The sequence below is a fragment of the Zingiber officinale genome, chromosome 2A (genome assembly GCF_018446385.1).
Source record: "Zingiber officinale cultivar Zhangliang chromosome 2A, Zo_v1.1, whole genome shotgun sequence".
NCBI classification, from domain to species: Eukaryota; Viridiplantae; Streptophyta; class Magnoliopsida; order Zingiberales; family Zingiberaceae; genus Zingiber; species Zingiber officinale.
In genome coordinates this window covers 153068346-153079267 of record NC_055988.1, presented here as the reverse complement: position 1 = coordinate 153079267, position 10922 = coordinate 153068346, and the positions used below count along the sequence as shown (strand labels likewise).

Here is a 10922-nt window from a genome sequence, read left to right as displayed (position 1 = left end):
TGGTGAGGGATGATCAGCGTGTGTAAGTAAATAATGATCTGTCGATACAAACTCTTATAAAAATTTCAACTTGTTCTTGTGTTTTGTTTTGAATCGAGCAGTTTCCGATGACACAACAATGATAATGATTAAAGAAGAGATTCGAACAATAATTGTAGGTAATAAGTAGACCGACTTTTGATTTGGGTCCCATTTTTTCGATTGGCTGTGGTCCCGTGGATACGGATGGGTGGAACTGCGTATGTGAATTTTGAGAGCCGCTCGCCGAGATGAGCTATTTTGACATGTTGAAGCTTTTTTTTTTTAAATTTAAAATTTGTCTTAAATTATATATTTTATATAATTTTTTTTCATAAATTATTCTATCCCTTCTCTATATTTAAATTTTATAAATACAACTTCTTTAATTTTAAAATAAAATTTATTTTTTAATATTGAAATATTATTTAATTTTAAAAATAAATTAAATAATAAAAATAAAAGATAAAAATTAATAAAAAATGAATATAAGGTAAATTATAAGAGTATTGTGAAAAGCGGTATTCAAATTTAATAAAATATTTTTTATTATAAATTTTAAATAAGAATTTTAGCATCGATATTTTAATATTATTGCAAAATATTAATCTAATTATTTTTTAACAAAAATATTTTTAGAAAATTAAGTTTGCTAAAATATTAAGACAAAATAGGGGGAAGAAAAATGGCTGTTTAATTAATGCCGGCGGCCGGGCACGGATAAACAGAGACACATGTCATCACATGACACGCGCGAAGCACGTGCTATCACTGCTCCCTAGTCGTCGATCTCAATCTCTCTCCTCCAATCTACGAGGAGAGCGACCGCCCTGTAGCTCCCGGTTAATCTCTGTTTGGCAGTCGCGTGCTCCAGCTTACCTTCTCTTTGCTCCTACCCGTGTTTTACGAGGTCAGATCTCTCTTCGCCTCCTTACCTAGCTTTTTCGACGCCTTTGAGTTGTTAATTTCAGGTTGTTACGTTGCGATTGAGTTAGAATAGCCTTGAATGTAGTTTTCGGATCAAAGTCGAAATTTTTTTTGAGGATACGAGTCGATCTTATAAACCTTACAGCTGATTGTTATTTGGAGACTAGTTTTCTTCTCGAACACTTTTTCCCCCAAATAATTTGTGTATAGAGTCTGGACTCTAGAGAAAGACTAGATTCCATGAAAAAGACTTTGATTTTGGAGATGGGAGAAATAAAGCCGGTATCTTTATCTGCTCTTCGTCCCACATGTTTCATGATTTTAATCTTATTATCGCAAGCCCGTCTAGCTCAGTTGGTAGAGCGCAAGGCTCTTAACCTTGTGGTCGTGGGTTCGAGCCCTACGGTGGGCGAAGTTGGCGTTAAGCACCACCTTTTTTTGCTATTTAAATCATATTGAAGAGGATTTTCCTTTTCCATCTACTGGAGGTGTCTAACCTACTTATGTTGCTGCGCTTGGATAAAACTTTTACACCAAAGTTGACCAAAAAGTCCTCAATCGATAGTTCATCAACTGACCATAACGTTCAAAAGCATTTATGATCTTGCGAATATGGAATATGATTTATTGGAGAAACACCTCTATGAAAATTATTATTGTAGCATGCTAGGGACAAAACCAAGATTTTATTCTTGGGGCTAAATTTAACATAAATCATCATTTTTTTATATGATAAAAATTTTATTCATAAAACAATTAATGCATCATATTATATAATACAATCACGTTCATTGATACTATACTTTACTCTAATAGACTTCTCATCAAACTTGGTTAAATTTGAAGTCTTGGATATGGAGAAGATGACATACTGGGCTAGTTAGAAAATTTATAATGGACTTTGAGTATTTGGGCTAGGTAGTACACCACTATAAGGAGGGGGCTTTAGCCCCAGGCTAGCCCCCTTCCTACGTGTCGCCTCTGTTTATGCTGTTTACAGCATATTTATGTCAAATTTTTTAGTATTTTCATCTAATTTATTTTCGAATTTAGTTTTGTAGCACCCATCGGAATCCTTTTCTTTATACAATATCACAATGAAATGCTGAGTCCTTCCATAAATGATATGCCTTAAATCTACACAGTTAAATTATGCCTTTTTAACTTTAATTTTGCATTGTTGGCAAGTTTGACATTGACCTTAAGCAATGTGTCTTTATTCTAGGATTAAGTCTACATGGGTGGACTAAATCTAATTAAGTCCACATAGGTTAACTAAATCCAATTAAGTCTATATGGGTAGGCTTAATCTCCATAAGGTGGACATACACTTGATTAACACACACATAACTACTTGTCATTAAAGAAACTAAACTCCAGTTAAGTGATCTAATGCTTTATTGCATATAAAGGAGGTTTGTATTAAATGAATGTGGATTCAATGTGTAGATTAAATAACCCAGTTCATTAATATTAATGGACTGTTAATGATAGATGAGCTTTAATATGGATGATCCCTATAGGATGAGCTTAGTATATAAGGAAAGAAGCTTACTCAATTAGGACATCTTCTTGTATCAAGAGGGTTTTGAGCTGCTTCTTCCTCCTCCTCTCATCCCCATAAGGATTTCGGATTGTCGTCCATTCCTGTAGAAGATCATTCAACGCTTGCAGCAACTCTGACGACAAGTAAGATCAATGGCTAATGCTATGGATTCAGGTTGGACCATTCATTTGTTGTTGCTTTCAATTCCTATCCACTGTAGCCTTATGGATGATGATAACTAGATCCTTAGAGGCATCCTTTAGTTTGGTTTTTGATGTATCTATAATTCTTTCATTTATGACTTTTTTTCCCATACAAGATGACTTAACTGGATGGTTGTAGATGATTTATCTCTGAAATTGACATTTAGTTTCAGATCGTGCAAAATGATTGTTTTTTGTTCATTGAATGGTTATTTATTTCCATTTATACATGGAATTGTTACTTTCTATGAGAATTATTTGCTGATTTTTCTTGATTTTGATCTCCCTTGTAACACTTGGATTATAAAAATTCAGGTTGAAAAGTTGAAACCTTGCAATGTCAGCCTTCAGAGCATTTTTTAATAGCCCTGTGGGTCCAAAAACAACTCATTTTTGGGGCCCAATTTCAAATTTGGGTTTTGTTACTGCTGTAAGTTTCCTTGCTTGGATGTTTAATTTGTTTTCTCTCATATAGAGTTTGCTGGACAGTAACCATGTCACCTGTTGATGAATTCACAAATTTCTGCTCCACAATATTTTCTCGACCGACGTACCGTAGAGTTCTCCTAGTCCCTTAAATTCTCAAGAACCTCAAAAACAAATCTGATCAATTTTAGCAGATTTCCAAATCTTAAATTTCTGGAATAATTGAATTCTGTATATATTTTCTTACCAAGCAAAGGAGAGTGGTGTACTTTTAAAAAATTGAATTTCAATTCTTTAAAACTTCATGGTCTTAAATAAGGCTAGAGACTCATGAAGTTATCATTTTGAAGTATGGCTAGTAGGCACACTAAGAAGTTTGCATGGTGGAGAGGCCCTTTGGCTTCAGCAGTTTTTCCTACAAAAAAACCTCTTTTATTTTGTTTCTTTATGATCCAGGTCTCTGGTTTTTTGTTGTAACAACATGATGCTATTTCAGGCTTTGGTAGACACTCAGAAGCCTCCCGAGATGATATCGGGGAACATGACTGCAGGTTCTCAGGATAATATTATTGCAATCAAAACATTTACATTCCTAAATGTTGAGATCATAGAATGACTTAAAACCATGATGATTTTTGCTGCAGTTATGTGTGTCTATTCAGGATTATTCATGAGGTTTGCGTGGATGGTACAGCCCCGTAACTACTTGCTTCTTGCTTGTCATGTGTCGAATGAATCTGTTCAGCTCTATCAGTTATCTCGCTGGGCAAGAGCCCAACGGTAGGGATATTTTCGTCGGGGCGAACCCTCTTGTGTTTTGTCCACAATTGATAGTGTTAAAAGTAAAGATATATGATGCTCATACGAGTTTAGTTGACCGTTGCGATCGATTGAACTGAGACGAAATATTATGAAAAATATGGCAGTGACTTTAGAACGTAGAGCTAATTGTTCTGTTTTTTGTGGCACTTTTGTTGCAGATTCTTGGAGAAGAAAGAAGCTGAAGAGCAGAAATGAGCCTCTTAGCAAGTTTACTTGTGATTTTCAATAAGAAAGAAAGGGATTGTGTAATTTAGTTTAGAAAAACATGAAAATTGTAGCACTAAATGTCTGATATGATCATTCATTTGGATCAATTGTGAGCATGATCGTTTGGATATTTCAAGATGAAAGCCATGTTTTTTCCTTAACTGTAAATTCTTCAATCGATTGTTGTCGTCTCTTGAAAATGGTCTTCATCTCACCCACCCTCCTATTCCATCAAGACAGTGTGAATTTTTGTGAATAAAACTTTCTATTTCTCTTATTTAGCAAAAAGTTATTTTTATCAAATAATTTTAAAATATATGTAAAAGTAAATAACTTATAGAAGTTTTTATTTATTATTTTTTAAATGAACATGGGTATCGTGTGAGCGAAGAGATGAGTTCATAGATTACGACTAGGAATTAAATCTATTATATCAAAGATTAAAATAACAAGCCCGTCTAGCTCAGTTGGTAGAGCGCAAGGCTCTTAACCTTGTGGTCGTTGGTTCGAGCCCCACGGTGGGCGAAGTTGGAAATTTTTTATTGCAAATTTTAGTTTTCACCGGGAACGGTCAAATTTCTGGGCGTCTGGTGACCTTTCTATTTATCGAATTCTTCAATCGCTGCTGCCTTTTTATTCAATCATACACAGTTTGGAATCGATAGATTGAGTCAACGATCTTTAACATCCTAATAATAGCAACTCCGGATTGTCTTCCCCTTCCATCACATTTCATGGAATTTGTATGGATCATATTTCATTTCCTCCTCCACCTCCTCACCATCTCTCCTCGGCTTCCGTCTCAACTGATCCAAGACCACCGTCGACATCGTGGTAATGAGAAAGATCAGCAACGCCGTGCTCGGCGTCGTCAACTTGCTCACTCTTCTCCTATCTCTCCCTGTGATCGCGGTGGCGCTGTGGCTAACCTTCCGCTCAGCGGCCTTGTCGGAGTGCGGCCGATTTCTGCTCCTGCCACTGCTCGCGGTGGGCGCCGCCCTGTTCGTGACCTCCCTGCTCGGCCTCGTCGGCTCCTTCTTCCGCGTCTCCGGCTTCCTGTGGACCTACCTGGCGGTGCTCTCCCTGGTGATCTTGGCGGTGTTGGCATTCGCGGTGATGGCGCTGGCGGTGACCAACAGGAGCGTCGGGCGGGCGCTGTCGGGGAAGGGTTACGAGGAGTACCGTCTGGGGCACTACTCTCTGTGGTTACAGAGACGGGTGCACGAGTGGAAGAACTGGAAGGTGATCTCCTCGTGCTTGAAGGAGGGAAAGGTTTGCCGACGTGGAAGCATCTTTGCCGGAATCATGGCCGGGCTCTTTTTCAGGCGAAACCTCACACCCATACAGGTCCGTCTCCTACCTACGATCTTTTGATCGAAAAAAACGCTTCGAGGATGATGCGGTGATAAAAGGAGTCCATCAAATGCGGATAAAAAGAGAAAGATAACAATTGACATGGAGCTCAAAGTTAAGGGGGTCAATGTCAGAAGACCAACAAGGCTCACTAAAAGGTAGTCAAGCGGAGCCCTACATTAAGGGCTGATCGGGCATGAGTCGTCGGACCGGCAAAGGGTGCGTGTAGATGACCGGATTGTTATTTCGGTCGGGCAAGAATATACTATCTAGACTCGTCGTCGCAAGATAGAGCAGCTGAGCAGAGAAATACTCGATCGAGCAGAGGAGTACTCGGCCAAGCGATTATCCCTCTCGGGCGATCGACGAGAATGCTGATTTGTATTTGGATATAATTGGAGAACGTGTCCATAATCTAATGTTTTGAAAACCGGACCGGTCACTGAACCGATGCGATGATCGGGTCGAGGTTTTTAAGGTTTGATCGGTCGAACCAGTGGTTCAACCGTTATATATATATATATATATATATATATATATATATATATATATATATATATATATATATATATATAAATCATACTTCAATAATTAAAAATCATGCTTCAATCCTGATTAAACCTGCGATTTTAACCGATTTCGAGCGGTTTTGACCGATTTTAAACGGTTTTGACCGTTTTTAAACAGTTTTGATCGGTTTTAAATGGTTTTGATCGGTTTTTTGTTTTTTTTGACTTTAATGGTGGACCGGGCCGAATCAAGAGCCGGTTCGCGATTCAACCGGTCGGACCGACTGGTCCGGTCCGATTTTCTCAACACTGCCATAACCATGTGTCCAAGGCCAATAAGAGAACACGCCCATAATCAATGGGAGAACGTGCGCATACCTCAAAAAATACGCATATCGTCCACCATGGCATTATATAAAGAGGGGTTCGTACACCGGCCCGGATACGTATTATTTACGTTTTACGCTTGTGCTACTGTTATTCCATCTTCCTTTTCGTGTCGGTGACTGACTTGATCGTCGGAGGACCAACGCCAGGGACTCCTTCCCTGACTCATCACTGACGTTTCTTGTATTGCAGAGTGGGGCAGAATCTACATCCAGTCAACACGGTAGCCACATCCCCAGCTTGTCATCTCCTCGATTTTCAGATAGGATCATATTGACGTCATCTGTGGGAACGTAGCCTGAATTCGAAACGCGAAGATGGAGGACGCTTGACAACTTGCCACAGTTACTTTAACAAAAGAAGAGCTGGATGCGCTGATACAAGCTGGAGTGGCAAAAATAGTGGAGCAATAATAGTAACAGGTGCTGGCCGATCGCTATGTGCAGGAGCCCGCGACCTCAACAGCAGGTCATCCAACCGGATATGAAGATCGAGCGGATCATGTATCTGTTCGGGGAAATAGTAAGAAGCCGACTGACATATACGGAAACACGTCCCATGCGCTGATCCCCTTCCATTGCGCCCTGCTCCACACTCTAGCAGAGGAGCTAGGCCGAGTGGATAAGAAACAAGGATCCTCCTCGGACAAAGCGCTTGTTCGGGACGCATGTAAAGGGAAAGCACCAAGGAATGATGATTCACTCAAGTGGATCAATCAATAGTTTTTTCAAGGAATCTTGGACGACCTTATGCCAAAGCACTACACCCAATTGACGATCACTGAGTATAATGGAACGACCGATCCGGACGACCACCTGGCCAAGTTTGATAATGCGGCCACACTTCATCAGTACACCAACGTGGTGAAGTGATGGATCTTCCTCACTACACTTTTCGGGCCAGCGCAGCGCTGGATCAGACGAATGTTGATCGGTTCGATTCATAGCTTCAAAGACCCCCGAGTGGCATTCTTACATCACTTCGCCAACAACCGCCGCTACCAGAAGATGAGTGTCAACGTATTTTCCTTTAAACAATGGCCTAAGGAGGCACTGAGGGCACACATCAAGTCAACTAGTTGGTCATGGATATTCCTGTAGGACCGTTGGGTCGGCTAGAAGGGGGGGATTGAATAGCCCTGTAAAAAATAAACAAAAACTCTTCCCGACTTTTCAAACTAACACTTGTAAAATAATCAAAGCAGTAAATTAAAAGCAAAAAAAGAAAGAGGTATAATTGTTTACTTGGTTATAACCGGGGAGGTTGTTAATCCAAGGAAAGGATGAAGCGCACTATCAATCTCCTTCAGGCGGAGAAGCCTCTTACAACGTTGAAACACAAAAAGAAAGAAGTTAATCTAAACAGTGGAAAGCGCACAAGCGTTATTACAATTTCTGAACTGATTTGAAGCTTCTGGACCAAGGCTATATTTATAGCCTTGGTCGGGGCGCCTGGAAGGGTTCTGGGCACCCTAGGGGGGATAAATTTTATCCCCCAATGTTCAGATCGAGATAAATCTCGATCTGGTCAAAACCTCTGGTACGGGCGCCCGGAAGGGTTCCGGGCGCCCCGGGCTGCTCCGGGTGCCCCAGACTGCTCCGAGCGCCCCGGAGCCAAATGTCAACAGCGGTTGACTTTTTCATCCGGGACCTCTGCTCCAGTTAGGTTCGGCTTAGTCCGGGTCTTCTATTCCGGATTCGTTCGCTTGGGTGATCTCTGCCATCCGGAAAAGGGCTCACCCGAACCCAACTTCTGGTCTTCTCGAGCGGGCTTCCCTCCGGCTTCTCGTCTCTCGGAATCGCCACGTGTTTCCTTCTCGTCCGCCGGCGTACTCATCCGCAGTCTTCGTCCCTCGGACGCACCGCGTGTTGTCCTTCTCGCTAGCTGCGTCTCTTGCTCCCCGAGCAATATTCCGCTCCGGCTTTCGTCCCTCGGAACCACCGAACGCTTCCTTCTCGTCCGCCGGTGTACTCTTCCGCAGCGCCTCATCCCTCGGACACACAGCGTGCCGTCCTTCTCGCTGGTTGTGTCTTCCACTCGACTACCTGTGCTCCTAAGCTCCTGCACACTTAGACACAAGGTTAGAAACAAACAGGACCTAACTTAACTTGTTGATCACACCAAAACAACCTTGGGGTTCCAACAATCTCCCCCTTTTTAGTGTGAGCAACCCAAGTTAAGCTAGGGTAAAAATAGACATAAAATAAACTTAACTAAATTTGCATTTAAGTACAAAAAATAAAGCAAGTTAAATTTTGGTCTACCTCCCCTTAGACTTATACTAATCCTTCTCCCCGTTTGATCACAAAAAAAATGGGGTTTCAAGAAAAAATCTAAGGGTTAAAGACTTAAAAAATTTTGAGATCCTTAAAAATTTACAATAATTTTCACATAAACAGTCTCTAAAAAAATTAATAAAGTTTTCTAAGTGAAATTATAACAAAAAATTCTAACTTAAACAGTTTTGTAAAAATATTTTAAAAAAAAAAATATTTTTGATAAAAGATTTTCTTAAATCCTTGAAAATTTTTCTAAGTAATTAAATTTCTAAGTCAATTTCAAAAAGTATTTTTTAAGTATAAAAATATTTTGAGAGAAAAAAATGTTTGAAAAACTTTGAAAGCATTAATTAATTCTAATTTTAATGCTTTTACAGAAAGTTAATTAAATATTTATTTCAATATTTTGGCTTCCAGGTCGTGGCGAGGCACTAGGCTTTCTTGGTTATTAAAGCAACAACCACTTCCTTAGACAAAGTCTCATAGAGAAATTCATTGTTTAATTTTCTCACTAGAAAGTGCTAATTTTAATTTTAAAATTTAGACTAAGCAAGATTTAGGAACCCAATAAAGGTTCCAACCTACCGGATTAACTAACAAGTTTTTAGGGACATACTTTCTTAAAATGTTCCTAATTTGTCCCGGGTGATATTTAAAATACCAATTTAAATTATTGGATCTTCTAAAATTGGTTTTAGATGAACATGCATAATTTTTCAAGATATCTATTTGAAGTTTCAAATTTTGATTTTCTAATTTCAATTTTTCACTTTCCAATTTTGATTTGTCTAATTCTTCTAAGGGACGAGATTTAGCCAAAATTATTTTTAAATTTTTTATTTCCTTTTATAATTTACAGCAGTCTTTAGTTAATAACTTAACGAACTTAAAAAGTTTATCGGAAGGAAGAAAACGTACCTGACTTACCTTGTCGAGTTCGTTGTCCGTGTCTCCTCCTAAACTGCTACTTTCTTCTGACGAAACTCCCCCTTCATCGATGCTCTCGATGCTCATCTTGGAAGAGCTTGAATCACAGTCGTCGTCTTGATGACTCGCCATCAGTGCGAGTCCGGAGAATGCTTCGACTTCTGATTCGGACGACGTATCGTCCCACGTCGCCTTTAGGGTCTTTCGCTTTTGAATAGGCTTTTTACCCTTCTCCTTGTCCTTGATCTTCAGCTTGGGGCAGTTTTCCTTGACATGCCCTTCTTCGTCGCAGTGGTAGCAGCGGATCGTCCTTTTCTTCTTCCCCTGTGGATGGTAAGTAGATCTGGATTTACAAAGTTTCTTGAATCTTCTTACCATCATTACCATTTCCTCGTCGTCGAGAGAAGATTCCGACTCGGGTTCGTCTCTCAAAGCTTTGAGGGCGACGTTGTTCTTGGGCTCCTTCATTCTTGCACATCTTGACTCATGCACTTCAAATGTTGAAAAGAAATCTTCTAACGAAATTTTTTCTAAATCCTTAGAAATGTAAAAAACATCTACTAATGATGCCCATTTGGTATTTCTAGGAAATAAATTTAGTGCGTACCTAAGCGAATCTCGGTTACTTACCTTTTCTCCGAGATTTGAAAGTTCGGTAATGATTTCTTTTATTCTCGAGTGCAGATGTGCGACTGTCTCGTCTTCCCCAAGTCGCAGGCTGGTGAGCTGATTGCGAAGCAGATCTCTTCTGGCGAGCTTGGCTTCGGACGTCCCTTCGTGCAACTTGAGGAACTTCTCCCAAAGTTCCTTTGCCGAGTTGTAGTGCCCGATCCTGTTGACTTCTTGAGGTAGAAGAACGCTTAGCAGATGGTATTCTGCTTTGTCGTTTGCCACGTATTCAGCTTGCTGCTTTTTCTTCCATTGACATTTTTCCTTACCTTCTGGAGCTACAAAGCCAGATTTCATTGTTAATCAATGGGAGAACGTGCGCATACCTCAAAAAATACGCATATCATCCACCATGGCATTATATAAAGAGGGGTCCGTACACCGGCCCGGATATGTATTATTTACGTTTTATGCTTGTGCTACTGTTGTTCCATCTTCCTTTTCGTGTCGGTGACTGACTTGATCGTCGGAGGACCAACGCCAGAGACTCCTTCCCTGACTCGTCACTGACGTTTCTTGTGTTGCAGAGTGGGGCAGAATCTACATCCAGTCAACACGGTAGCCACATCCCCAGCTTGTCATCTCCTCGATTTTCAGATAGGATCATATTGACGTCATCTGTGGGAACGTAGCCTGAATTCGAAACGCG

The 10922-nt window shown here is 40.1% G+C and overlaps 2 protein-coding genes and 2 non-coding genes across 4 annotated transcripts; all 4 read left to right on the top strand.

The window, feature by feature from the left end:
• The first annotated feature begins 764 nt into the window (after nt 1-764).
• On the top strand, nt 765-4279 carry LOC122042787 (mitochondrial pyruvate carrier 1-like). The gene is made up of 5 exons (XM_042603095.1): nt 765-928; nt 3010-3124; nt 3617-3671; nt 3765-3900; nt 4101-4279. The coding sequence occupies exons 2-5, from the start codon at nt 3032-3034 to the stop codon at nt 4135-4137; spliced, it is 321 nt and encodes a 106-aa protein (XP_042459029.1). The 5' UTR covers nt 765-928; nt 3010-3031; the 3' UTR covers nt 4138-4279.
• Nucleotides 1285-1357, top strand: TRNAK-CUU. Its single transcript has one exon. It is a non-coding gene; the product is annotated as a tRNA-Lys (tRNA).
• Nucleotides 4280-4601: 322 nt separating the features above from the next.
• Nucleotides 4602-4674, top strand: TRNAK-CUU. The gene has a single exon. It is a non-coding gene; the product is annotated as a tRNA-Lys (tRNA).
• A 312-nt stretch (nt 4675-4986) lies between these two features.
• LOC122044145 (tetraspanin-8-like) lies at nt 4987-6695 on the top strand. The gene is made up of 2 exons (XM_042604680.1): nt 4987-5421; nt 6591-6695. The coding sequence occupies exons 1-2, from the start codon at nt 4987-4989 to the stop codon at nt 6693-6695; spliced, it is 540 nt and encodes a 179-aa protein (XP_042460614.1).
• Nucleotides 6696-10922: the final 4227 nt, after the last annotated feature.